Source organism: Caloenas nicobarica, chromosome 12 (genome assembly GCF_036013445.1).
Source record: "Caloenas nicobarica isolate bCalNic1 chromosome 12, bCalNic1.hap1, whole genome shotgun sequence".
NCBI lineage: Eukaryota > Metazoa > Chordata > Aves > Columbiformes > Columbidae > Caloenas > Caloenas nicobarica.
Genome location: NC_088256.1, coordinates 16,000,376 through 16,028,358, shown reverse-complemented (window position 1 = coordinate 16,028,358; position 27,983 = coordinate 16,000,376). Strand labels below are relative to the sequence as shown.

Sequence of the window (27,983 nt, the reverse complement as noted above, 5' to 3'; positions counted from 1 at the left end):
ACATCCAGTAGCGATGCCTCTGGGTTTTGCTGCTTGCAGAGAAGCCCAGGAGCTGCAGCGGCTTTCAGCAGACATCAGCGTCTCTCCGCTCCCCAGCGCCTGTTCCCACACGGGAGGGTGGCCCCAGGGCTGTGTCTCAAGAGCGGGGACACGGGCAGGAGTGTGTCCCCCAGCCTGGCTGCCCCCCAGCCCTCGGGGTTCAGCACCTGCACCTGTTGGCCAAAGGCCGTGAACAAAACTGGTCTGAGAAGGTCAAGTGGCACATCGTCACTTTGCTACAGATTTATTTCCGTGTGAATCAATGAAACGGTACACACAATTTCAGAAAAAAAAAAAAAAATCTTTTATAGGCCCATAATCCTTCTTTCACAGTACAACGCAACAGTAAAGGATTTAGTCAGTGTAAACAGAAGGTCCAATAGTGATCATCGGCTATCACAGATCAGCTGCACGAACACCACAACTACGGAGTTAATGCCATTACCACACAAATTGACAGTACTAGTAAAAATCATAACCTCACCTGCAATGCTTTTTCATGTGCAAAACCCACGAAAATTCAATTTACAGAAGAAGGGCACCTTCTCTAAATCTTTGTGGGAGTTTTAAACTGCCTCCTCGGGGCTGTCATATCTATTTGGCAAAAGGTCTTGGGGCCTGATTCTCCCAGGTACCCTTAACTTCATGTGCACACAAGCCATCAGGGCTCTGCGTCTGGATAACAGGCACTCATGTATTCTCTGCTGCAGCAGGACAAAGAGAATTATCAGCTGAGGATGAATCAGAGTCATTTATTAAATCACTCCTGAATTTCAGCTTAGATTCATTCATTCACCAAGACTATTGAAAGCATTCCTGGTTATATTATGTATGGATCTTAAGAGTTCACAGGTAACCCATAAAATCATCATTTGTTAACTTTTTTTTTTTCTCTTTAATGTACTAACCGAACTGTCACTGGTGTCAAAAGCCGAGGCTGACGGTTATCTGTTGGCAAGCCTAAAGAGAGCGGATAAATTATTATTGACGTTGAAGGGTCAGAGAAAGAGAGGAACGCTACCGAGGCTACGGTACAGTGTTTCGCTTCGGCTACCTCACAGGAATTTGCCCTGTGCTGCCCTTGCGCTGCACCGGTGCACGGGGCCGGCTGATGGGACCGGGGGCTCTCGAGGGGCGCAGAACCATTCTGCACCTCCGACCGCACCAACGTGAGCATTGTAAATTGAATTCATAGTCCGGTTATACAGGAAAAAACAAGAGGCAGTTATTTATCATCTTATTATCTTCAAAAAGGCAAAACAAACAAAAAACAGGGTGTAGAAGTGATGCAGTAAACCTAAAATTGACAGGTACCTATTTTTTTTTTTTTTTAAACACATGAAGTTAAGTTACAGACATCATATAAAATGCACACTTAATGGAATTCCTGCATAGCAGGAAACAAAGAGGCTAGCGCTAATCCAACAGCTACGTTAACAGCGAGACTGCCATTTACCGGTGCAAGGAAGATGCCCTATGTAAATATAAACAGAGTGTTACCCCCTTCTAGGGGAGTCCTATGGCAACACTTCCACATTTTGTTCAGAAAGCATTTTCTTGGGGATAAACTGCCAAAATAATTTGTTTCACATCCGTAAATTTAAGGCAATGTTACTTAGACCTGAGAAAATGAAAAAAGAAAAAAAAAGTTTAAATTTATTTTCTCAACTATACATATACACGCAAAAATTCAGTATTTCTGTCTCCTCCAGCTGTCAGGTGGTGCTGAGCAAAACAGCTGTGGGGAAACTGCTCTGAGGTCTCAAGTTCGGATCCTGAGAGATGCAGTTTGTTCCAAGGAAAGCTAATGGGAGCTGTAAGTGCTCCGACTCACCTGGCTCTTTTTCATATATTCTCTTTTTAAACACTCCTGTTTAAGCCCTCTGGAGAGGGTTAACTCCAGAATGGGCCTGTAGTGCACCGGTAACCCTGAAAGGTTTGTACAGCAAAACTGCAGCTAAAATAGACAATAAAACTACATACAGTAAATTTCTGTGATTCCCCCTTTTCAGGAGAAAAAGAAGGATGTCAGGGTTAACAACTTCACTGCATCTTGAGCCATTCCCACAACTACAGAGTAAATCCTTTAACACTAGTGTGAAATGGCAAGTTGTTCTGTGCTCTTCCTTGGAAAAGAAAAATAAAAATTTAAAAAACCAAAAAAATCAACTCACAAACGTTTCTCATTAAATGGTAAAAGACATGAGAGAGATGGGGTGGGGATTACAGACACACAGCATGCTAAGGAGTTATTAAACAAAGTGCAATGGTTTTTGACTATACAGGAGGACGGACGGACAACTCCCCTTCAGTACCATCGGGTGCCAACACCTCCGCAGAGGTCGGCAGGTACCGTGTCAGTCTGTCACCATAAAGCTTGTGCTCCAGGTCGGCCGGGCTCCGCGGCCCCACCTGCGACTGCGGGAGCTCTGCACATCTCAGCCGCGTCTGCGACTGCAGGAGAAGAGATTCGCTCGCACAAAGACACGGTCACTTCCCAGACGTGAAACTTAGTCGCCCATTGAGGATCTGACGGCTGGGTCTAGAAAGCTGCTTGGGCCACAACCGAAAGATGGACTCAGCCCTAAAAATCTGTGCACGCCTGGTGTAGCTTCTGTGGGATCGCTTCCTTCTAAACGTGACTACAGACACAAACCATCGCTCCTGCTCCCATCCAAGCAGCCAGACACGCAGTCCCTGCCATCGGCTCTGGCCGGCACCTGCCGTTACCCCGCTAAAGCTGGGCTTGGGCAGAGGGTCACTAAAAAGTGGAAAATCTCCAGATCCCAGCTCAGGTTACCACAAAGCAAACAAGTTTTATCACCGGCCGCTGCCTGGCAAGAGGGTCTGAGGGCAGATTTTTCACTGATGTTTCAAACGTGACTATCCAGACATCAAAGACAAAAAAAAAAAAAAAAAAAAGAAAAAAGAAAAAAAACCAACAATCCTCATCTGACTAGAAAGCGACTTCCACCGCTTGCCAGCACCTCCCTACCCTCCTCTCCCAGGTTCAAAAGATGAACAGAGAGGCAGCTCCTTTACTTACGCCACTGGGAACTAAACCCATTGTCAAATCACACATTAAAGAAGCTCACTGTGTGCAAAAGACTTTTACGCTAAAACAGTTCCAACCTACACAGTGCAGTCAACACAGTTTTTAACTTAAATTTGCAGCTTGTTCTTTACAAGTGCTTGGCAGAGAATATTTATATTCTTCCGACACCATATAAATAATATTTATACAGCTTAGACATTTTTGAGACATGCATTAGACTTTAGGTAGTACATATTTCTTGATCATATATGCAAATATTACTGTCAATTAAACTGAGCAACCTTATGCTGGACCATGTCTTGCGTTATCCAGGACATTTGACGGCGGCTCCGAATCGTCCATGGGAAGGACCAGACGCGTTCCCCGGATTACGAGTTCATGGTCCCCAAAAGCCAGCTCCCGATCGAGCGCATCTTCAGAGCTGTTTCCCACGAACCGCCGCGACGTGCCGCTGGATGCCACCGAGTCGGTGTTGACGGTGGAATCCCCGTAGGTTAGACTGATGTCCCCATCGTTCAGAATTAGGTCAGAGTCATCATCCTTCAGCTGCTCTTGATTCTGGGCAACAAACAGGAGGAAAATGTTGTTTAACTCTGTCTGAATAGCTATGTTTGCAATCACACAGTGGCGGTGAACAAACAGATCGCAGCACAGTATCGCAGACTCTCCTGCACCATGACCATAACCACGTGTGCCACACACACCTCCGAGCCCAGGAGACTCGTGCGATGCACTAACTCCTCTGCCTGAAAAGGCTCTTTCAGCTCTTCTTTGTGATGCCACAACCAGATACGTGGGGAACACAATTTTGAGTAGCTTTAACAGGACCAAAACACCCACGACCATAGGAATCGCATTGCTGACCCACCAGAGCCATCTTTGTTTTGTGCAGGGAACTTAATGCTGAGAATCATTTTGGTTGGAAGAGACCCTCAAGGTCATCAAGGCCAAACATAACCTAACTCTGCACTAAACCATATCCCTAAGAACCACATCCATGCGTCTTTTAAACATCTCCAGGGATGGTGACTCAGCCACTTCCCTGGGCAGCCTGTTCCAACTCCCGACAACCCTTTCCATGAAGAATTTTTTCCTAACATCCAATCTAAATCTCCCCTGGCACAACTTGAGGCCGTTTCCTATAGAACCACAGAATCGTTTTGGTTGGAAGAGACCCTCAAGATCATCAAATCCAACCGATGCTGACATCCTTTTTGGCTGCAATGAATGCAGCTGAAGGGGCTGCAGAAATGGTTCAGCTGCAAGGCTGCAAAGAAGCACGGGACAGGGAAATGGTGTCCTCCCCGCAGGGCCTGGGGAATGAAAACATGACAGCTTCATTGAGCCACTCACTGAGGAACCACCTTGAATACAGCACAAATCCCTTCATGACCAAACAGTCAGCTGGAAAACCAAAACGGTCACGGGAATTAGCTCACCCATCAGCCCCACTATCTGATCTCCCCACAGGCTCCCAGCTCAATGCTGCAGAGCAGCATCCAAAAGCTACGCAGAAATGTAAACAGGTCAAACTCCAGCAACACTGTGACAGAAAAGACACCAATGGACTCACTTCGTACGCCTGCGGGCTCGTCAGGCAGCGGGCAATGGGCCCACAGCACCCCGGGAGCGTGGTGGTCAGAGGAGGACCACTGTGCGTCAGCAGAGGTTTCAGATAGCTACGGAGAGGGTTAAGGAAGAAAGAGGAACAGGGCCATGTCAGTAAGTCGAGGGGTGGGATGCAGAGGCAGCGGCGAGGGACTTCGTGTCTCAAGGAAGTCAAGGGAAGGATAGAAACTCAAGTCCCTAGAAGCACAAAATATTACAGGGATGAGCAATTTTAATTCAACCAAACACAGCGGGACATGAGTGGAGCAGGACTTGGTCCAGCTAAGAAAAAACTCAGCAGCATCACCCGTCCCGTCACCCTGCGCCTCTCCTGGCAAACTGCTCCACCACTGATTCACGGCAAAGTATTTGCAAGGCAGGAGGGGCACAGGTCCAGCAAGTGGGCTACAAATGAGAAGATGCTCTGCCCTTTCTGCCCACCTGCCACCGGGATCGAGGACCCCCCAGGCTTCCAGCCTTGGAGAGCCCAGCTTTGAACTCAGCTGCCGCTGTATGCCCAGCTAACAGTGGGTGGAAATGGCCATTTCTGACAGCCACAGCCACAAGGAGGTGAAAATCAAAAACCAGCAGTGTGATGGGAAAGCAAACACTGGCTCCTCTGCTAAGCAGGGAGCAAGCCACGGTCTGAGGAAATGGAGCTGCTCGGGCAGGCGGGATTTGGCCCGGCACGATCTGACCACCAGCCAAGGATACTTGTGATCGAAGTTGTACCACATGCGGAAGAGCCAGGCGCTTTCTGCCTTCGTACTCCTCCTCTCGCTCTCTGGGACACCCTGCGGGAGAGCAAAATGTTAAACAGCAGCAGGACAACGTGCCGAGACCTTCCTCAGGACCATGAGTGCCCATTGGGGCACCTGGTTATCCCCATGGGGACGTAAGAAGAGAGAAACCTTCCCACAGCCTCTTCAGAAGAAACCTTTGGGTTGCACTGAGTATAAGGACATTCACGCCATGACAGGGTGAAGGTGCTGCCAGCACCACACTCTGCATTTAGCAGCGTATGACAGCCTTAGGGAGGTGGTACCAAAGCACAGGGTGACCATTTTTCTGCTACAGCCTTCCAGTTTCTGGCCCCAAGGTTTAAAGTGCCTCAGAGCCAGTGGCTGCATCTAGACACCACATTTAATAGTGGCTGACAGGTCCAACCTCCATCAAGTCTCGCCTGAGATTTTTGTGTGCAAATAATCACGTGTTAGGGGACTCCTCGCTTCCTTTTTGTCAGAGAAAAAACATAAAACTGTTTGGTTTGGAGGGAACTATGAATACAATTACATATTTCACAGAAATTTGGCTTTCAGATTTATGGCTCTGGGCAGCCTTTAGCCTTTGACACTTTCTCTTCAGAAGGTGAATATCCCAGAAAATAGTTCTGAATAAAATGAACCTCCAAGGTGCGGAACCCATCCTGAAATCAATTCAAGCCGCAGCAACAGCACAACCGAGGCAGACACACAAGCGAGACAGCTCGGAGCTCCCGGGCAGGAAAACCCCCAGCGCCACGGGGCTCCAGCATTTATCTCAGCACAGTCAGTGGTTCCTGGGCTGTCACATAACAACCCAAAGGAAACTGGGGGGCAAAAGAAAGGTCGACAGTACCAACGAGTAAAAGCGGGAAGGAAGATGCTACACAAAATAGGCCAGTAAATAGCATTTCTGTACTTCCCTGGATGCTGGGAAGAGGCAGAAAGTCTCCATGTCATGCACATTTTGATATTTATTTCAGATCCAGCAAGGGAGAGATGGACTCTATCGCAGCAGTAATGTGGACTGACTAAACAGTCCAGCATTACTTCTATGCCCTTCTTTCAAACTGAATAAAAGCAAGCCTCATGACTGCCACAGAGGGCACAGAAAAGCCACAACTCCCACTGAGTGCAAACTCATTCACCAGAGGAGCTAAAAACCCTCCTACGGCTGGAAGGGAGCAGAGCACAGAGGGGCATTCACAGGGTCTCGATGTAACCTCGGCACAGACAAATGCAAATTCCTCTGCAGAGGCTGCTGAACTCACCACATTCTCCTGATCTGCGTCCACACCAACTCTGCAGAGGAGAAAACAAGCACAGGGTTAGCACAAGCAATGCCAGGTGGGTAGGTCATAGAATCACCGAATGTCCTGAATTGGAAGGGACCCACAAGGATCATCGAGTCCAACTCCTGTCCCTGCACAGGACACCCCACAGTTCACACCGTGTTTCTGAGGGTGTTGTCCAGTCTCTTCTTGAACACTGTCAGGCTTGGGGCCGTGACACCTCCCTGGGGAGCCTGTTCCAGTGTCCAGCACCCTTTGGGTGAAGAACCTTTTCCTAATGTCCAACCTAAACCTCCCCTGGCACATCTTCCTGCCATTCCCTCGGATTCTATCATTGGTCACCAGAGAGAACAGATGAGCTCCTGCCCCTTCCGTTCCCCTTGTGAGGAAGCTGTAGACACGATGAGGTCTCCCTTCAGTGTCCTCTTCTCCAGACTGAACAAACTGAGTGACTTTAGCAGCTCCTCATACGGCTTCCCCTCTAAACCCTTCACCAAAGGTGCTGCAGTCTGGAGGAGAAGCACATGATCTCCTCTCGTCTCTTAAAACCGAGCACCTTATCGTAAGAGCAGAACAAGGGAGAGGACGTGCTGTGCCCACATGTGCCGCGCTCACCGGATATTCAGGCAGGACAGCATGGCCGTGGTGCCTCCGCCGAAAACCCACACTGTAAAGAAGACGATGAGGAGCGTCGTGCTGAACATCATCTGCCGGGCGTAGGTGGCCGTGTCACGGATGGCCAAGGCAAACGCCATGGCTCCTCGCAGCCCTGCGGGGAAGGGACGGCGGAGATGCTGCGTTACCCCCCGGCACAGGTAGCTGCCCCCACCCAGGATGGACATCACACTGCCCCACATGCGGTCCTGTCCCTCTGATGGGGCACAGAATCATAGAATATTTTGGGCTGGAAGGGACCTTCAAAGCTCATCTAGTCCAACCCCTGCCATGGGCAGGGACATCTTCACCCAGATCAGGTCGCTCAGAGCCCCGTCCAGCCTGGCCTTGAACAAGGTTTATTTGACAGCCACCACCGGTGGAGACCACGGGGCTTTAACAGTGATTATTTAAGCATAAGCATATGCGGTGAAAGCTGAAATTATCAATGCTCTTTCCCAGCCCAGAAAGGCAAACCCTCCTCCAGCCCCATGGCATGCACCCAAGCGCAGGGCAGGAGGAGCTCACTGCTACGTCTCAGACCTGGGGCACACACACAGGCGAGCCCAAGGGATCGCTTTCCTGCCCAGCCCCTTCTCCAGACATTGCCCGAAAGAAGTTTTAGAGTTGAATAAGGAATATTTCCAGGTGCTCAGGGGTGAGGAAGTGCAGATGGACCACATGGTCGGAAGCAAGGATGCGATAACATACCAGCAAACATCATCATATGCTGTAAATTTGTTCCGATCTTATTTCTTCTTCCCAAATTCAGTAAAAATGACAGTGGGTAAATATTGGCAGCTCTTCCTAGAAAGATAGCAAGCTGTATTTGCAGACGTTAAGGAAATTGCTCTTCCTATGTCTCTCCTCACATCCCACCTCTGCACACACAGAGTAAATTTCTACTGCCTGACGGAAATGTTGGGGAGCCTCAGAAACACCAGTCCTACGGGTGAGATGATGTTGATGATGATAATAATAATAACAACAACCCAGCTCTGAGTGCTACAGCAGCACAGGAAGAGCACACTAATGTCTCACTGAAGCAAAGCACGTACTATGATTCGGGAATATCACAGAGAGGCAAGCGCAAATAAACAAGAGAAATGATGAGAGGGCAGGTTAGACAAGTGAGAGGAGAGAAAAAACACTATTTCCCACTGTATGCTCTCCCTTGCCAGGCTCATTTTCCACCCCAAGAATGATTTGCCCTCTGCAAAGCTCAAGTTATCACAGCTACCACAACCACTCTGATATTCCCCGGCACACCACACTTCACAGCTGAATTTGAAGCTCTGAGCCAAGTCCCGTTCCCAGAGATTATTCAGCAAAATGAAAGTGGTGCCAGTTGAGAAGGAAAAAAAAAAAATTAAATACTCCTGTTTTCATAGCCTGCGAGATACAAGAATCACCAGCCCCTTCATATTGCTTTTATCTTTGAAGCTGTGTCTTTTAATGTCAGCACCCAGATGGCAAAAATAATCTTGGAGCCAGTATGCAGCGCAGCCTTGAATAATATGGAAAATGCTTCCAGCTTTTATGTTCTTTCCTGAACACCACGAATTTGCATAAGAGACGTATTTCATGAACTCTCTCATGAATGAGCTATTTCATCAGCGAGTTACCAAGTTCCTACCAAAGAGGCACATCCCAAAATTTCAATCTAAATGACCCAAATGGCATTTCCTTGCTCTTCACTCCCTTTACCCCACTGCAACCCTGCAAAAGGTCATTGGAGGAATTCAGCAGACCCTGGGGCAAACCCATGTGCCAGCAATGACAAAGATAACGGTGTTTTATTTAACCATATAAACCTGCTTCAGTGCACAGGGTGAAAAAAATTCTGCACATATGAACTGGTTTCCCTGTGATATGAAAAAAATATCTTAAAAATCTTTGTTTTTCTGAGACACACCAGGGCCGATAGCTTGTTTCCGTTAGCATCAGCCTGCGGAAGGGGAAATCCTTTCTCGTGACATCATTCAGAGGCATCTACTGTAGCTTTAACTGTGCTATTTGACCAAAAAAAAGCTTTTTTTCAGGGTCAACCAAATGGAATAGCAGAGAAAAGAGGAAATAAACAGCTGTACCAGGTAGTTCCCGTTTGCAAAGCCACTCCAGGTGCCACGCTGGCATGTGACGAAGCCAGGTGCTTCAACACCATGTTCGCATCGAACACCAAGTCCCTGCAGCAGCTATTTCAAGTGTCCACAAAAGGAGACAAGGCAGGAAAAACAAAACAAAAAAACCCCATCAACCACCAAACAGAAAAGCTGAGAAGAGAATCTCCATCTTCCTGAAATAACTAGCAAAGGCATCACCACATGGGAGAAATCTCCATTTAAAAATAAAGCTAGACTGACTGGAAAAAGCCCCACACATTTGAATGAAAAACATAACTTAGGAAAGAGGCACCTCTCCCTTTCTTGTCTTGTTTTATAAAATGGGCTCCAAAGGATACGAAAGCCCCCACCACAAAGGTTGGGTTAAAGACGTGGTTCTGGAAGGTGAACAGTGCAAGTCCCATGTAGGAGAAGATGAAGTTTTCTGCCAAGAAATTCAGAAGCTCAAATAACTGAAAGAGAAAAACAAATTAAAAGTGAGTTAGACATAACAGAGGTTTAAGAAGAAAAACATGTTAGCCTATCCATCACACAATAAATACTTCTGCAGAAGCAACCCTAGTAAAATCCATCTGTAGAAAGACAGATGCACCTAATTCCGGCTAGAGGGAAGGAAAAAATATTGAATTTGAAATTCAGAGAGGCTGAAGGAGGCTGAGGAGTTCTCACCTGCTTAGTTCTGTGTTGGGACTCTGTAGATAAGTTGTTGTAGGTATAATGGGCCTGCGTGATCCCGCAGAAGAGCACGGCCACCACACCTGGGGAGCAGAGCATCACGTTAGACTCCTGGGCATGAAAAGGGAGTTGAGCTGCACCTCAATACTGTAGAAGACTTAATGCGATAACCCCAGAATAATTAAAATTCAGAAAGCAGAGGGAAAGCCCCAGCTGCAATCGATACTGGGAGAAGGAAAACTCAACCGGCTCATCACCCCTGCCGGTTTCCATCCCGGACACTGGGCTGTGCTGGAGCTTGCCTGTAAAGCCACACGCCTCGGCCAGCAGGAACGTGCTCCAGGACATCAGGAAGAACAAGCCGGTCTCCAGCAATGGGAACTCCCGAAGTTTGGTGAACTTGGTGACGTTGCAGATGGTTAAGGACAGTTTGGAGAGAAGCTGTAGGCTAAGAGGATATCAAATCCAGTTGTGTGTCGCAGCAACACTACATAGCTTGCCCTTAAAAAGGCTATCACATTGACTTTCATTAATTTAGGCTAAAAAAATCATGAAACACTAGGTCTGGGTGCAGACAAAAAAAGAAGCACTTGGAAAAAATCAACAAAAAGGATATTAAAGCTGTCACAACTCCAGTAGCTGCTCCCATTGCAAAAGATCCACTGAATATCCCCAGGAAGATCCCAATAGACTTGAACATCGCTGTGACATCAAACGTGTGGCTATTGTCACCCGCTGGCTGGTACGCAACAATTGACCTGAAAGAGGGAGGAAAAGCACAGACATGAAAAAAACAATGCTTAGTCTGGAGGGAGAGGCATCTCCACGGTGCTACGTGAGCTTTGCAAAGCACTACGATGGCTGCAAACACCGAGCCTGAGAAATCAGGGAGACAAAACCCAAGTGTCACACTGCAACCCTCCCCGTGGTCACAGCAGCAGCGCGTCTGTCCTGTCCTGGGGAGTTTGGGGTCCCCTTCGCCCCTGACCGGCTTTCTGCAGCTCAGCCCCCTCTCCTCGGCACAGCTCTGCATCTGCTCCTTCTGGACATTAGAGCATCAGACCAAAAGCCCTCTCCTGCATTATCTCCTGCAAATGCATGTGCTAGGTGACAGTTCAGCTTTTGTGATGGTATTCTGGGGGTTTGGCATCAGCTCTCTATACAGTTGGGCACTCTGGGACCACAGAGCGTTCGAGTGGGCAGCCTACATTTCTCCGTGGACTCCACAGAGGCAGCTGCCGTGAAATATCCCCTGGAGAACTGTAAGTGATGCCTTTTTACCACATTTAATGTGCACCACGTTGAATGTGCACTGCCATGAGTTCTGAAGTGACATACCACAGGGTAGCAAGTCAAATGGCACGGTGCCAGCTCACAACAACAATGCTGTTATCTTTGCTTATCTTTGTCCATCAAACTCTAGCAGATCTTTGGGATGAGATGGTAAATCATTTTGCCACACTGATCCCACCTCTGAATCTGCTCCCTCCTCACTCCCAAGCCTTGCATCAGACATTCCACTGATTTACTCAGAAAGCATGAGATACAGGGGTTCCCTATCTACCTCCTAAACCCCATTTTAATATAAACTCCTTATTAGCTTTCCTCCGTGTAAACTTACCGAAAACATTAACTTCCTAGTTAGCAGTCCCTCTGATAAAACTCTTGGATGTGAACTTCAAACAGTTGCTGTTTAACCTCCTGAGTTATGCTGGAATGGAAAGGTTCTGCCTCGTGCACAAATCCCACAGCTTCCTCCCCTAACTACACACCAACATTCTTCTGCAACATGAGTGACAGTCCTCCCCTTTCCAACACATCACGGGTCACTTCCCTTGCTAAACTTCCCTGTTTTTAATACATTTCATCTTTCGGCATCACCTTTTACACTGCAAGCTGCAAATTTCTACCTGTGGTTTAATTTCTTTCGTCAGTCCCATCCTCTACTTCCCATTCCCCGATGTGTTCTTATTCTGGGGTTTGGAGGTTTGGTTTATTTTAAACCCATCCTGGTTTTGTTTCCCCTCTATACCTGACTGTTTGGATGCTGGTTTTACGTTTTAACTTCTTACAGTTTTTCTTCCGGTTTTGATTTTTGCATCACTAATCAGACATTATTACCAGCTGCCCTTTGTGTGGTTTATTTCCCTCTCCCTGCCCACGGGGCTCCCCAGGGCCTTTAGCCCCCGTGAAACCTCCCTTCAGAAGAAGCAAGTACAGGTTCTGCTAGGGTAAACGTTCCCAAACCGCAGCCCCGGCACCTCGCTGTCCACCGCCGGTTTCGGTTCTGGGTTCAATTCCCCTTCATCCTACAACCAGCTCCCTGCCCCGAGCCCAGCCAGGCCAGCACGAGGCAGGAGCAGAATGGCACAAACCTGCGCCCCAAGCACGGGGATGGACGCTTGTGCGGGACTCGGGGAGCCTCAAGGAGGCTGAGGGGAGACCTGATCGCTGTCTGCAACTGCCTGAAAGGAGCTTGGAGCATGGAGGGGGGTGGTCTCTGCTCCCAAGTAACAAGCAATAGGACGAGAGGAAACGGCCTCGAGTTGCACCAGGGGAAGTTTAGGTTGGATATTGGGAAAAATTTCTTTCCAGAAAGGGCTGTCAGGCATTGGAACAGGCTGCCCAGGGCAGTGGTGGAATCACCGTCCCTGGAGGGGTTTAAAAGATGCGTAGATGAGGTTCCTAGGGACATGGTTTAGGGCCAGTATTAGGTTAACAGTTGGACTTGATGATCTTGAGGGTCTCTTCCAACCAAAATGATTCTATGATTCTGTGACTGAAAGCAGGGAGGAGAGGAGCCTCGGGGCACCCAGCTCCCAGCAGGAAGCACAGAGGAGTCCCAGCTCCTCATCCTCCCCTGGCGCGGGGACGGTGCCCGCAGCGCTCGCCCTCGCCACGTGCAAGGAGCTGATGGTTCTTCTCAGGGCAACCGCCAAACCCGCGCGCTCAGCCGGCTGCGGCTGGAGCCCCTCTTCACCTCCGGGATGAGGTGGGACCCACCACCAGCTCCTCCATCAACACAGCCCATCTGCCCAGAAACCCCCGATTCTCCATCTTCCAACCCATCTGCACCTCCTACACCAGGGAGCAGGTCTTCTGACTGCGGGAGCAGATCCATCCCCACACAGTTCCCCCACTGTGTAAGCAGCAAACACCAAACTAAATTTAAAAAGAGGAACCATAAGTAGGAGTTCTGGGCTGCTCCTGGAGGAGCTCTCGTCCCTGGAGCACGAGGCCTTCACCTCCTCCTTGCACCCAAGATGTCTTGTGTCCGGGTGACTTGAGGTTGCCCTTGAGACACCTGCACTGAGCGATACCCGCTGTGCCGACCGGGGCTGCCTGATGCCGCTGACAGTGACCGTGAGGACAAAGACCACGACAAGCTTTAAAACTGGTTCGGGTTAACTGCGGAGAAGCCCTTGGGAAGTCAGCATGCTGCCGGGCTGGCATGCACAAAAGCCTTGTGGCAAAATAACTGCTGCCTGCAGCTCGGGGCTGCTGTTTTGGTGCAAATTATCCTATTTCAGGGCAGGGGAATGGATAGAACTCAGCCTGAGAAAAGAGGAAGGCAGGAAATCAGAGCTACAAAGCTGGTACTGAAACAGCGCAAGAGGCAAATCACCGTGAATGGTGCAGTCACCCACGTGTGAGGAGATCCATCACAAATTTCATTACTCTGACGCTGAACCCACCCACTCCCACCCGGAACCTCCCAGCACAGGCTGGAAGATCCCATCCCATCCCTTCCTCACTCTGGATCATTTCTTAAACCCGACCTGGATGTGCAGCATTTGTTCTCGCGCCAGCAGTGACAAATCCAGCATAAAAGCCAGAGCGAGCAACACAAACAGTTCCAGAAACCTCAACAGAAACATTCAGTTTGGTAAATACAACTCATGCGGGTAGATACACAGCTCACAATATGTTACTTGCTGCCTCCACCTTAGTAAAACCCACGCAACCAGCACGCCGGAGTGACAAGTCTTCCAGAAATATTTTCTGCATGAGTCTTAGCTATATGTTAACCTGTCACCATTGCAGATATTATATATTGCCAAACGAATTCCCGTGATGACAACACAGTGAAAACGCAGATAAAGTACGTCCTAGATGCAGAGGACATAAAATATTTAAGAATATAAAAGATTCTTTGGAAAGCCAGCAAGTTTCCCATGTGTTCAATCCAGGGTATTAACTCGAGCTGTAAGAAATACCATGTTCTTGATGCACAGAAAGTGTGGAGAGAAAGGAAACAGCTGCTTTACCAACTATTTCCACCTAAACAAAAGCAGCCATTTGTGGATGGGAAGGCAGGTAAGAGCAAAGCCATCAGCAAGGGATTTCAGTGGAATCCTGTGGCTGAAAAGCAGACATGGTGCTTTTCCCATTTCAGAGGGACATAAAAAACCTCCTTCTGGCTGGGTGAGCTGGCCATAAAAGCAAAACAAAACTATCCATCATGCAGGAGAAAGCTGTAAGGACAACCCACAATCCCAGGCTGTGGTTTGCAATGAGGAGATGCATCAGAAGGTCACTACAGCTTTTCGGGACACTTAATATATAAATCTGCACTTGCAAACATCAATGCTCCTATTTTACAGAAGAAAGGCCAGGTGGTGCCCCCCAACACCTGACATGTAACATATACAACAGTTAAAAATAAAAACAGAACACACTTACGAAGACAGCACTATGGCAACGGCATCATTGAGGACGCTTTCGCCAAAGAGAAGGGCATACAGCTCAACATCAACCTGGAGTTCATGGAATATGGCAAGAACAGTCACTGACAAATAGAAAAATAGAGAGACATTCAAAAAGGTGCTGTTATTTTGGTGTAATCAAAGACAAAATGCCCCTTTTTAGAAAGCTGCCTTCCCGCATGTCAGTGCCACTCTGCTGTGATGGTGTCAGCCGCCCCCTGTGATCCCTTTGGCACTCTTCCTTCTGCCTTTTGAGATTTGGATTTACTTTATCATTTGCCTCCTTTTCCAAAAACCCATCCTGGGCTTTAGCTCTATTGAATCATGAGCAAACTCTGCTCTGAGCTTCCTGAGGGTCTGAGCTCAGGGGCTGGACCACAAGTACCACGCTGACACGAGCTTTTGGGATGCTGTTAGCTTGGAGCATTGGGGAGAGCCTTCCTCCACCTGCAGAAGGCCAGGAGGATGCAGCCTTGTCCAAGACAACAGCTGTCTTTTCCTTCCATCCCTGATACTCTGAGAGAAACACTTGGATTCAACACAGGTTGACACACTGGAAATGCCAGCACAGATGTGTTAATGTTTCAGACCTAACTGGAGAAAGCCAGGCACCGGCTCACCTCCAGCTGGGGGATTCTTGTGATTTACGGCCACGTGGCAGAGATCAGAGTACCCTCAAGCCCTTCTGCGATCCAGTGGCTCCAAGAAGACATTAATAATAAAAATGCAGCAGGTTTTGTGTATCAGCCTTGCAAAAACATCACAACATCTAAAGCAAGCAAGATGTAACACATGGTGCATCATGCACAGCTCAGGCTGCTGCGGAGGGCTGAGCTTATTCCAATAAACTCTGCAAGTCATGTAAAACAGCATTCAGGGACTCATCTGTACACACTGACGGGGGTTTAATCCATTTACGCACAGGGAAATGCTCCGTTTTCTCCTGTGAAATCTTCTTGTTCCTATTTCAAAGCCTGAAGAAGGGGCGCGATGCCAACGGCTCATCCGCAGCGTTTTTAAGCATCACTTCCATCTACGGTCCCTGCCTGGCCTCTGTCCACCTGCCACCAGATCTACCACACCGTCAGCACATCTCGGAGGTGCTCCCCGCTTTGCAAATATGTTCCCCTTCTCGATGTGGACACCCCAGCAAGTTACAGGGAGGATGCTCGACCTCACAGCCACATGGGAACAACTCCTCACTAAAGGAACCTGTGGCCTGAACACACACCCACCCAAGATACGCTCGGAAAAGCTGCAAAATAATTTTAGCTTATTTTTAAAGAGTTTTGGGGTTTTTTTAGTAAGAATGTCAGCAGTAATAACCACACCACTACCTGGCAAATCTTAGGGAAACATAAAAAAATAAATTATTAAAAATCCATGGGAAACACACATCTTGCATCTCCACCTGGCAGACAGATGTGGCTATTGCCACGTTATGCTGCAGGTTATGTTCTGCAGCGTTATTCTTGCATATATGCATATACATACAATGCTCCTCATTTTGCCTTTAAAAACAGAAATCACTCATTGTTAAGATGAACAGGTGAAAGTCCTAGTTCATCTGGAAACGACAGCCCCTGGCACTTGTTCGAAAAGGGCAGAAGACTTGGCTTATCCAGGTGTGCAATCTCTCCCTTCCAAGCAAAACTGACCAATATCTGCATTTAAAAAGATCCTCCAAAGCTCCCGTAACATCGGGAGGTGGGCGATGCTGCCACCCCGCAGCCCCACCACACTGGTCTCAAATAGTAGCCAGGCTGCAAAAGAAGAAATTTAAGCCCTGTTCAGCAAGGGCAGGAGGAAAGAGAGGTCTTTTTGAGGTCCTTTGTTTTTAGAAGTTGGAACATGCAAATAAAAAGCTACCGTGTAAAAGCAATCGTGAATTAAGTAAAATTCCATTGGACAGGGCATGTTTTCAATAGTTTTGATTTATAAAGTGCATCAGTAGACCAAGATGTCACGACTGTCCTCAGTACTGCTCAGTAAGATCAACTTTAAATTAGATTAGTACCTTTCAAAATCCGACCCAAATGGAAGCTGAAGGAAATCGCTAAACTAACTAAAACTATCAGCTGAACCCCACATTACACATCTTGTTCTGCATCAGCTGTTGGCACAGGATGGCAGACACAGTGAACCTGTCCCCAAACCCAGCCAAGTTGAGAGAGAAACTGCCTAGAAAAACTGCAAACAAGGATTCAGGAAAGCAGAGGTTTGGAAGGTGTATCACATGTAACTGGAAGGAAATAAAAAGGCATGGAGACAAACTTCACCTCTAAGGATGTCACAAATAAATTAAACTCCAAAATTCAGGCGGAAACTTGCAGGGGGTTCAGACCTTCTTCACCCTTTCACCACAACCCAAACCAGATCAAAATGTAGGTAAAATGAGGGGAAAAAAATAACCATCGAACATACCTGGGTCAGTAGCCGATACAATGGCACCAAACAGGAGGCAGTCAGTGAAGTAGAAGTCTCCCCCGAGCTGCCCAGTGACTTTCATCAGCGCCACACAGCCATACACGACAGAGCTGGTGATTAGAAGAGGCAATTACTCATCTCTGCAGTGCATTAAAACGACATTCCATTGGGCTCGATTCCCCTGAATTTGCCAGATTAACCCCTAAAGTTACCCAAACGCAGGAACACGGAAGAACTGCACCGTGTGAGCTGTGCCTGGTGAACCCCAGGACCACGCACACCAAAGCACCCACCACAGCAGACCACAAACACGGTGCTGGTGAGGAACCAGGACCGAAACTCCTCCACGAGCATAACACAGCTAAAGAAAAGCAGCAGCCAGGCTTTGCAGTGTTTCACATTAACACATTTCAGTGGGATGACCTTGGCCTGACTTTGAAACAGCTGAAACTTTCAGCGAGGAACAGATAATGCGGATGCTGAATTTGCTTGAATCCACCGGACTCTCCAGTGGAAAACACCCTACGCCAGCCTGCATGCTGCTATTCAGAGCAGGAATCATCTCGTTCCCTCTGCACAGAGGGATAAATAATTTGAAACATAATCTGTGCTCGCTGGGCACCTGCTTCCAGCAAGTAAGGACAGGACATGCATTTACGATCCTGCCCCTCCTGTGTCTCATGCTTGTCCAAGCTGTGCTTTTAATAACTTCAAGCTACTGTCTGTTTTTTCAAGACAATTTTCAGAGAAGTGTGAAACTTTCCTTGGCACGTACATAAATATTCTGTATGGGATGCTGAGAAAGCACTATGCAATTAGACAGCAATCGCCCCGTCCACCCAGCGAAAGTTTGGACAGTAAATGGTATTATTTGCTGCTGCCAAGCAGAGGTGCAGAGAGCCCGTGTGATCTTTCAGGGCTGGGATTAGCAGCTGAAGCTCCGGGCTCAGAGCGCTGCCTCCCAGCACGGCTTAAATCCCCACAGAAGAACCAGGCGGGCTCCAGCTACTCACCCGATCACCAGGCAGGAAATCGCAGTGCCGAGAAAGGCGTATGCTAGGATGGATCCCAAGTTTCTGAAGAAGTGCCTCTAGGAAGAGGAGATTAAAAAAAACCATGCTGAATTATATTTTGCTAACAATTTCTTTCAAGCCCGCACAAGCACCCACAGAGTGTCCGTCATGAATTGGACCTTAGCTCAGACACCACAAGCTGGACATGCATGGCTGAACAGTGCCCACCACAACGGTGTAAACTGATGTTCATGCAGCATTAATAAACATGAATATATAATTTTCTTGTACCCGTGTATTTAACAAGGTCCTGGGAACCGATGTCCTAACCCAGCAGCATTCCTCCTTCCTTCTCCCACAAGCTAAACAGGATCATTTCCCTCTCCTTTGAAATCAGCATTTCAGAGAGCTGCAGCTTTCTAAAAACTTCCCACCCTCCCATGTGTTTGGAAAGTAATGATGCCCGGAATGGCCCAGCTGACCCCAAAAACCCCTGTGCAAACCCATGCTGGAAATGGTTGAAGTCTCTGACCCTTCCTGGGGCAGGGGGATGGACCAGATGGACTGGGACACTCTCAGCCCTGTTTCCTACAATCCCACATGTACTGGGGAAAAGTGTATCCAGCTCCGCCGCCCTGGCCTGCTGAGCAAGCATTAAAGCACTGTCAAGTATTAAAAATGCTCTGCAGGCAGAGGAACTAAAATCGTAGGTGCTGTAAAGGCACGTACCCTTTTCAAGCTGTAGCCTGCATAAAATATAATTGGAGGAAGCAAAATGTTGAAAAATACTTCAGGATCAAAAGTCACCTGTTAAGAAGAAAAAAAAAATACAATAGTAAAATGGTTTGTTAAGACCTTGCAAGACAAAACACAAAGAAGAATGTTATATAAAATATATGGAGGAAACCCTGTACCCTGGCCAGATGAAATGCTGTCGGGTGAACAATGGGATGTGCCTGGGATCTTTTGGAGACACAGCCCAGAGTCTACGCAGTTCAAATGAAGTTCAGCTGAAACTAGAGTTCCATTATGTTGTGTTCAGCTTGTAATTTATAACTGATTACAATCTGACCAAAGTTAAAAATTAAAATCACATAATGCAGCAGATACAGGACCCGTCCCCATGGCAGGAGCGGGGAGCATCACTTGCCTCTCTAGTCACCAACCCCCTTACCTTTCTCAGCATCTCATTATCCTGGACGTTATTGAGCTCCTGGGCGCTGATTTCCCCCTTCAGGGTGTACTCGTAGTACTTCCCGCTGACGTTCACCAGCAACGTGGCAGGGCTGGTCTGCACTTGGCAGCTCATCGTCACGTTGTTGACGTCGCTGGGGACGTGGATGCCGTAGCGCAGGACCACACCAACCAGGACCCCTGGGGAGAGACACATCGGTGAGATGAGCCACAGCAAACTCCCGGGACAATCTCCTTGAGCACGGATGTGGCATCAGGCACTCCAGCATCCTGACCCTCTGCTCAGCTGCTGAGCACAACCACCATCCAAATAATTGCCCACGCAATATTAAAACATCCTCATCCTCTCGTGAGCCATGGAAACGCTCTGTGCTCATGCTGACTTTCTACCACCAGGCATGGACTTGTCCTGAAGGTTTTAATTACTCAGCCATCAGTCAGACCCTCACCCTAGTGCAGCAAACGGCTGACATCAAGGGCACACTGGTTTTCTGATGGTGAGCACACTGGCATTGCTGGCACACAGCTGCGGACCTGGGCAAGGCGCTGCTCACATGCCTGAACTATGTAAGTTACACCTGGAAACCTGATGGCATCACGTTTTGCCACTACAGAAATACATTAAACCCTTCGTTTTCATAGGGGATCAAAAAAGGTACCAAGCAACCGTCACCAACATTCTGAGGACAGCAAGCATTCTTCCTAAGATGCTGCAGCACCATACAGCCTTCTCCCACACCTGGGAACCTTGTCAGCGCATAGCAGCGACCCTCATTTTATAAAAAACGTGGAAGTTTCCCAATGCAGGCCGACCACCCGGGTCTGCCCCTCACCCCCTGCAAGCTCCAGCTCTGCACCAGGAGCAGCAGCCCCAGGGCAGCCCCGGGCAGCCAACGCTGCCTCCGGCTCCGCTCCTGCACGGGAGTATCGTGGGGTTAATTTGCAAGTCAGCAGTTTATACGCCACTTTTCGTTTGCAACACAGCTGACGAGCTGCGTTCCGAGGTCTTGCACCCAAATTAGCGGCATTCACACGGTGCAGGCTCCTCCAGCTCCTGCTCACCCGCAGGGTGTGCCAAGCACTCTCTGGGCAGAGCTTTTCGACATCTGCAGGCTGGGGAGGAGGGGTGTCCCACAAAACAGCTTTCCACGTAGCCTTCAGCACAAAAGGGTTTGGAAACTCCTTGATTAAGGCAGCGCTGAGCCGCCACAGAAATCTGGGATCTTAAACCCATCTCTGAACCACACATTCATGAAAAGCTTTCAGACACGTGGGAACTAAAACAGAGACCGCAACACTTGGAAGGCTTCTCCGTTTGTCTCCCAGGACGCTACCACTTCTTTGCTGTTGCCTTAATTAAGATCTTGCTCTGAGCTTTCCTACAGGCAGGGCACAACCCTGACCGAAGGGAACACCAAACTCCTCCTCCGCTGCCATCTCATGGCAGCAGAGCCTGGGCAGGACACGGCGGGGTCCCAGCACATCCAGCATCTCCTGCAGCGAGCTCCCGATCTGCTGCCCGCTTTTTGCCTTCTCTTCCTTTGACAGCTGTTTTCCAGGATGAGATTTGCTCGTTCTGAAGAAAAGCCCCCACCTCCCATCCCAGGGGATGCCATGCAGAGCAGGGCCACCCAAGCACGCATCCAGGCCATGAGCAGAGGCAGAAGAGTCGGCTGCAGAGACTCACCGCTGCTAACTCATCACACCAGTGACACTGATGTCCCATCTCAGGGACCAGCCTGACAGATCCCTGAGCAGCACCCAAAACCCAGCCCCTGGTCAAATGCAGCACTTCTGCAGCGCAGCTGAGCTGCTCTCACAGAGCTACTGATGGTTTTAAGCCCTGCACAGTCAACTGGGCTCACTGTCTTCTTGGGGCTTTATCCTGCACTGCACCACTGATGCAGAATTGCCCTGACAGCAACAGAAAAGGTCTCTCGGTGCACAACCAGGCACGCTCAGCTCCAGCAAGGTGCTTCAGGGAATGCCACACTGTGCAGAGCATCTGAGAGCTGCTTTCACACCAGCATGGCTAACAGAGGACACACAAATCCTTTGGCTCACTTTTCTGCTAGCCTCCTAGCTCCTGTGATCTTCCAGTGCTCTGGAAATAAAAGTATGGAAACGAAGACAAGGATGTCAAGAACACTGAGATGCCACAGCACGTCCTTACGTGAGCATGTGGTGGGGGATGCATGGCACCGCAGCACGGGGACAAAACACCCAGGCCCCCTTTCACCCCAAAGATGATGACCCCTGAGGTACCACAGGAGACAAACGAAACTCTTCACTGGGATACAACGAGCTTCAGAGAGTCATTTCCATCTGCCCAGGGCAGTGGTGGAGTCACCATCCCTGGAGGGGTTTAAATGACATGCAGATGAGGTTCTTAGGGCCATGGTTTAGTGCCAGAATTAGGTTAATCACAGAATGTCAGGGATTGGAAGGGACCTCAAAAGCTCATCCAGTGCAATCCCCCCGCCGGAGCAGGAACACCCAGATGAGGTTACACAGGACGGTGTCCAGGCGGGTTGGAATGTCTGCAGAGAAGGAGACTCCACAACCCCCCTGGGCAGCCTGTTCCAGGCTCTGTCACCCTGACTGAGAAGAAGTTTCTTCTCAAATTTAAGTGGAACCTCTTGTGTTCCAGCTTGAACCCATTACCCCTTGCCTTACCGTTGGTTGTCACTGAGAAGAGCCTGGCTCCATCCTCGTGACACTCAGCCTTTATATATTTATAACCATTAATGAGGTCACCCCTCAGTCTCCTCTTCTCCAGGCTAAAGAGCCCCAGCTCCTCAGCCTTTCCTCACACAGGAGATGCTCCACTCCCTTCAACATCTTCGTTGCCCTGCGCTGGACTGTCTCCAGCAGTTCCCTGTCCTGCTGGAACTGAGGGGCCCAGAACTGGACACAATATTCCAGATGAGGTCTCACCAGGGCAGAGTAGAGGGGCAGGAGAACCTCTCTGACCTACTGACCACCCCCTTCTAATCCCCCCCAGGTCCCATTGGCCTTCCTGGCCACAAGGGCCCAGTGCTGGCTCATGGTCATGGTTATGGTTGGGATCAATGATCTTAAGGATCTTTTCCAACCAAAATGATTCTATGATTCTATTAAGCAGCTTTAAACAGTTACAGTGAGAATTCAGATGGAAGGGAGGTGAGCCAGACTGGAGAGCTCATCCATCCTCACAACTGCTCCTCCACTCTACGGAGCAGGCAGCACCAGGTACACCGCGCTCTGCAGCCCTCCAGAGCGACCTGAGCTGGCTTTTAAAAACTATTTAAAAAAAAAAAAAAAAAAAGTTTATTTTAGAGTTTCATGTGAGGGTCAGAAACCTCCAGCAGCAGGAGCTGCCTGGCTTTCCTCAGCTGGAAACCCACCCAGCGAGCCCTTTAGATGCCCACGCTCGGTGCTTTGAGGTGGGCGGCTTTGCAGGAGGAAGGAGGGACAGACGGACGTCGCTGCTGCGAATTCAGAAGGGATCCTGACTCACCCACCTCTCGGCTCTTAATCCCCGTCCCAAAGCAGCGCTACATCTGATAACCCCCCGGCTCGTCCTCGCTGTCTCACTTACCCGGGCAGCTATTCCCGGCCCCACACTCCGGCTGCAGCCAAATTCCCACTCTGGTCAGGAATGAGATAAGGGAAAAAGGACGTATAAACCTACAATATCTGCCAAGGCCACTGCGCTTGGGGCTTCAAAAATCAGCCCTTTTATCCTGCCCTGTAACACGCTGCCTGGGAGGCTCCCAGAGCTCTATGGACCAGGGTTGGAAAAGATGCCCCCATGCAAACAAACACCCGCACACAGAGCTCCGGGCACCGAGCGAGAACCTGCCAGCAATGTCCCTGACGCGGAGACACCATCGGAGTCACTGACGGGCAAACTGTGCTGCTGCTCTGCTTAAAGCCAATTCCTCTGCCAACATTGAGATGACACCCCCACTGACCCCCCTGCCCAACACTGGATCCCTAAATCAACCCCCCTCACCTCACAATGCTCGCTGGAGGCACCTGGGACAAACCCGACTCGGACAGCAAGTTTTTTCAGACACCAACACCCAGTCCTGGGCTCAGGCTACCTGGACCAAGTCCAGAGGACCATGTAGGTCCTCCTGGTTCTGAAGCTCTCGTAGGAAATGGTTCAAACTCTCTTGGCACTCGAAGGGCCATCCTAGCAGCAACCCACGAGCAGCTCTGCCAGTATCGACATGCTTTGGCAGCCCAAAGTTTTACAAAACTGAGCCCTGGGAGGGAGCAGAGCAGAAGGAACCTGACACCAAGGGAGCTGCCAGCCAAAAGCTGCAAGGAGTAGAGAAGCTAAAGGCAAAGCCAGTAAATTAATTGAGCTATTTTATGCAAAGTGCAAGAGATTATTCTCATTGCATTTCTCCCAACTTCATTAAAAAGAACAAAAGCCCATGGGCTTTTTTTTTTTTTAGGTGCTGTTGAACATTTCCGAGGTAAGGTTTTAAATGAAGACTAATATATTACCATTCGAGCACTTAACAACAATGGAAGCACACAGGATCCCCAGGCGAGCATTAATCTGGACACCAAAAGGAAAGAAAAATGTAGTAGGCAAGTGAAGACATCCTGACAACAAGCAATTTACACATACGCAATCCAGGGGCCAAGGGGGAACAAGTACAAGGAAACTAAACTTTTAGAGAAGCTCCTGCCACAACCACCATCAGACCTCGAGAAGAACTGAAACAAGACTATTTAATTAATCGTCCTATATGTTGAATGCCTTGGGTGCGGGAACCTCATTTTAAACATTGAAATTAAGTTTAGGGGCTACTAAACACCATGAAATGACTCCAGCCCGCATCTCGCTCTTGAACATCAACTCTGAGCTGACAGTGTGATTTGTAAGATATAAATCCACCCGGAGCAAGAGCTTATAACTTACAGTAAAAACACAGACACCAAGGAAACTCGGATGTATTTCAGGAAGAAGAGATGTATGCAAAAGATTTATCTGACTTAGTTGTTGGGGTTTTTTAAATTAGAAAAAGACAAGCTTTTACGAATTGCTTCTCTTGCCCAGATTTCAGGGTTTGTTTTGCAGCCTGCCTGCCACAGCCCTTCCACATTTTCAGCAGACTTCCCCAGGGCTGAAAGCATCGCAGGGGTCTGGCAAGAGCCAAGTAGAAGTGGTACCTGCTTTGCTCCCTGCAGCTTTTGTCGCTGTAAAACAACAGCATCTCACCACTCCTTGGGAAACTACACATCCCTTTTCCTACGGCAGCTCCCACAACCTGAGAAGCAAATGCCGAACACCTCAACAGCGGGAAAAACTCTGATTTTCTGCACGACCAGACGGGTGATGTTATGGATTTCGCCAACAACTCCCTACGAGCAAAAGAGCAGACAGAAAAGATGCAGTTCACAGATTGGCAGGAGGTGAAAAACGACCCGGGTCATCCTCTGAGAACAAGGGGAGCACTCAGGTGGGTCAGGGAGAATGGAGCACCAAGACGAAGAAAACTCCAGGAGAAGAAGAACAAGGTTGAGAGCAAGTTGGAAAGCACGAAAGGAATAGCAAGTCCACGTGCTGGCGAGCTCCAGGGCAGGAGAAGGACAACCTCCCGTGCTGGAAGCATGTGCTCCCACAGCACAGCTCCCGTCCCGGGGAGGTGAGCACCCCTGCCAGGCCAGCAACCCAGCAACGCCTGCACCTCCCCGTGGCTTGCAGGAATCCGAAAAGGCAGAGCAGTATTTTTGTGCCTCTGGGCTGACGCGGGTGTCTCCACCCCTTCATTTGGAAGGACACTTCCAATTAACTGAAACTTAGGATCACGAAAGCCAACGGGAGTGAATGGCTCAAGCCAGACCCTTCAGAGCAAAGCTTTCTGCTGGGTGGGGGACTCGGCCGCGTCGCTTGGTCACACATCACCCACAACCAGCACGAGCAAGGACAGCACAGAGAAGAGACACTACCCACAGCAGAAGACACTTTAATCCCAAACTCAACAAGTCTTTTCTAGATAAAGATCCACGGCTGCGTTAATCACTCCCTGAGCAGAACTCCCAGTCCTACTTTGGTTGAACTCCAAGTCATACTAGATAACCCGGGCAGAGCCACGTATGGCACCTCCATACTATAGTTCAGGCCACTTCATGTTCCATGTCACCTCACTAAATCACAGGCCACCGTTAAAATCCAACCAGCTAGGGACCTGTTCCCCTGACCCAACAGTCTCACTCCACTTCTTGTCGTAACACATATGGGGCATCTCACCAAGAGGTCCTGTCACAGCAGGAGGAGGAACCCCAAAAGTAGGAGCTTGTCCCTGAGGTCCCCGAGCAGCGGGACATATGGCTGTTGGTCCCCCGGGCCCCTGAGCATGGCAAAGGGTGGGAGCATCTCCCCATATGGCCTCTCCACTCTTCTCAGACAGCTTATGGAAATTCAGGTGCTCTAAACATGGGGTGGAGACACAACCTCTGGCCTCAGTGTGTGGGACATAAGGGTCCTGACCAGCACAAAGCCTGTCTACGCAGACCAGTGTCCCCAGTCCCAGCCCTGGAGCAGGGGAGGACTTGCCGGTGCTCGGTGGCATGGTTTCGAGCTCGCTTGGCACACGGTAGCCCCCGACCCCGCCAGCCTCACTCGTGCTGGGTGAAAACCAGCCTGGGAAAACCCAACCAGCTCCTCACGGCTGGCGATTTTGGAGTGACACTGTCCTCAAGAGCCCTTGATATCTCAGGTTTGGAGAGCAACCAACCTTCCCTCCAGCAACACTCTGATAACGCTCGGCACAGAGCAAGCCAGGACAGGGCGTGCAGCCCGGCTGTGCCAGCGAGAGAGGAGCCTTTGGGAGGGGGCACGGTGTGTCCCCCCCATCCGCACACCCACGGGGACACCCACAGAACAAGCCCTGCCGCAGCCCCTGACCACGGGGCCACCAGGGACGGAAGAAGGGAGCGATGGGGCTGCTGGTCCCGGCTGGTGGTGCCATGGCAGCGGGTGGCTGGGCACCAACCCAGGCGCTCCAGCCGGCCCAGCGCAGCCCCGGGACCGGTTTGGACGGGGCTCCCAGTGCTCAGGGCAAGGCTCATCCCTCCCCACACGGGTGTCCCACGGACAGGGGCGGGTGGGTGACGGGGCAGGGGGGTGCGTGGGGGTCCCCGCGCCCCTCACCGTAGATCATGGCCAGGCCGGTTTCGTGGAGGAAGCGGGCGCGGCGGTGCTTGAAGAGCCAGATGGTGAGGATGGTGAGGGTGAGCAGCAGGATGAAGACGAGCAGGTTGAGGCTGTCCTGCCGGTGGCTTTCCTCCGCCGCCTTCTCCGACACGATCTCCTCCTCCAGCGCCCCGGGACGCGCCGCCAACACCTCCCCGCCCGCCGCCCCCCGCGCCCACAGCCCCGCCGCCGCCGCCAGCACCGGCCCCGCCATCGCCCCGGCACCGGCCCCGGCCCCGGCCCCGGCGCCACCACCAGGAAGCGGCGCTGGGCGCAGGCGCTGCGGGGCGGGGACAGCGCTGCCGGGAGCCCGGATAGGGACGGCGCTGGGGCGGGAGCGCGGCGCTGCCGGGCTGCGGGGAGCCCCGCCGCGGGGAAAAAGGGCGTTTACTTCATTTTTTAAACCACTGAAGGCGAAGAGCCGGAGGGGGGCGGGTTGGGGTGGAGGTGAGGCGGAATCTCGCGAACGTGTTGCAAGCGAGTAGAGGAAGGTTTGCAAGAGGAAAGGTCGGCTGGTTGTGAAGGGAGGTGCGAGTTGCAAAGGTCGCGGGGATGTAAGGGACAGAGGGCTGCAAGGGAAGGCTTGCAGGAGTGCTGGGAAAGGGGTTGCAAGGGAAAAAGCAGATTGCAAAAGTGGGTTCTAAGGGAAAAGGTTTCCAGAATGCAGGGAGGTTTGCAAGAGGAACAGAAATTCCCCAAGCAGACTTGCTGCAAGGAAGAAGTTTTGCACAGGCCATGGCTCTGCACAGCGGCGCACGGGAGTGGCTGGGGCTGCCGGGGGTTGTGCGTGGGGTGCTCGGGGGGCTGTGCTGCAGCCCGCCCAGGCTGCTGGGGGGACACGGCCCTGCGCGTGGGGACAGCACCTGCCCACGCTGCTCCCCAGAGCCGGGGCAAACCTGGAGGGAGATGGTGCCTTCACACCGTGCCAAGGTGTGCGGCTGGGGCCGGGAGCTGCAGTCAGCCCTGAATTGGGATCAGAATAAACCTCCCACCCTGTTTACCAAGAAATAGGGTGGTTTTGTGCAGCTGGTGGGGTGAAGGCTGCAATAAATGCCACAGCGATCAGCTTGATTTACAGAAAACACCCTCAAGAATTGCTTCTGCGCCCTTCATCTTTGTGCCTTGGGGACATGGAAGCCTCAGGATGCAGGGAGGTGAATGGAGGGAGGTTTGGCCCTGCAAAACAGTCGGGGATTTTCCTTGCTTTGCCCCACGCCTTGCTTGGCCAGAGGTTGGGG

At 50.1% G+C, this 27,983-nt stretch overlaps 1 protein-coding gene across 1 annotated transcript; it reads right to left on the bottom strand.

Annotated features, from left to right (window-relative positions):
- Positions 1-267: 267 nt before the first annotated feature.
- SLC9A6 (solute carrier family 9 member A6) lies at positions 268-26,974 on the bottom strand. Its single transcript, XM_065643345.1, has 16 exons — positions 26,704-26,974; positions 19,528-19,727; positions 19,083-19,160; positions 18,354-18,430; positions 17,338-17,450; positions 14,891-14,996; positions 10,824-10,965; positions 10,510-10,615; positions 10,202-10,290; positions 9,871-9,984; positions 8,121-8,232; positions 7,371-7,524; positions 6,735-6,765; positions 5,417-5,496; positions 4,668-4,773; positions 268-3,652 (listed from the first exon to the last, which is right to left on the bottom strand). The coding sequence occupies exons 1-16, from the start codon at positions 26,957-26,959 to the stop codon at positions 3,377-3,379; spliced, it is 2,040 nt and encodes a 679-aa protein (XP_065499417.1). The 5' UTR covers positions 26,960-26,974; the 3' UTR covers positions 268-3,376.
- Positions 26,975-27,983: the final 1,009 nt, after the last annotated feature.